Source organism: Pongo abelii, chromosome 22, assembly GCF_028885655.2.
Source record: "Pongo abelii isolate AG06213 chromosome 22, NHGRI_mPonAbe1-v2.0_pri, whole genome shotgun sequence".
Classification (NCBI taxonomy): Eukaryota; Metazoa; Chordata; class Mammalia; order Primates; family Hominidae; genus Pongo; species Pongo abelii.
Window position 1 is genome coordinate 23054049 of NC_072007.2, and position 748 is coordinate 23054796.

General features: G+C 54.3%; 1 protein-coding gene across 1 annotated transcript in view; it reads right to left on the reverse strand.

Moving 5' to 3' along the window:
* Positions 1 to 278: 278 nt before the first annotated feature.
* Positions 279 to 748, reverse strand: part of LOC100439869 (tubulin alpha-3 chain) — a 6891-nt gene continuing 6421 nt past the window's right edge. The window contains exon 5 of the mRNA XM_002834795.4: positions 279 to 661. Within this exon, the coding sequence (XP_002834841.1) occupies positions 365 to 661 (297 nt within the window). The 3' untranslated portion in view covers positions 279 to 364. The remainder of the gene's footprint in view (positions 662 to 748) is intronic.

Genomic DNA, 748 nt, shown 5'->3' on the forward strand with positions numbered 1-748 from the left:
AGCATGACCCATCAATAAAGAAGCCCAAAAATCACAGATTCAGTTGAAAACCCTGACTCTGCTTTCCTAGAATTTAGGAAATCTATACATGAATGCTTGGCTTTGAAGACACACTATTTTCCCCTGGTCAGGTTACTTCCGTGGCAGCTGCTTATGGACAGTCCTGCTGCACCCAACCCCAAGCCAGCAGGGCAGGCTGGCACCCCACCACTGTCCATGCAGGCTCTGGGCCCACCGGCTCCTGTAGGCAGAGTGAAGCTGCACGACACACAGAGGTCTTGGTTTTATACGGAACCTTTAATTGCAAACAACTTGAAAGCAGCCATCCTGGGGGTGGCAGGGGAGAACCCACCACACCCTCCCCTCAGTATTCTTCACCTTCTTCAGCCTCAGCTTCCACGGAATCCACGCCCACCTCTTCATAATCCTTCTCTAGAGCTGCCAGGTCCTCGCGGGCCTCAGAGAACTCTCCCTCTTCCATGCCTTCGCCCACATACCAGTGCACAAAGGCCCGCTTGGCATACATGAGATCGAATTTATGGTCCAGGCGGGCCCAGGCCTCCGCAATGGCCGTGGTGTTGCTCAGCATGCACACGGCCCGCTGCACCTTGGCCAGGTCTCCCCCGGGGACCACTGTGGGGGGCTGGTAGTTAATGCCCACCTGCCAGAGAAGGGAAAGAAAGCAGTCCGTGAAGCCTTATATCAAACCTAGAAATGGTAGCTACTTTTCCTCAAACAGAAGACACCC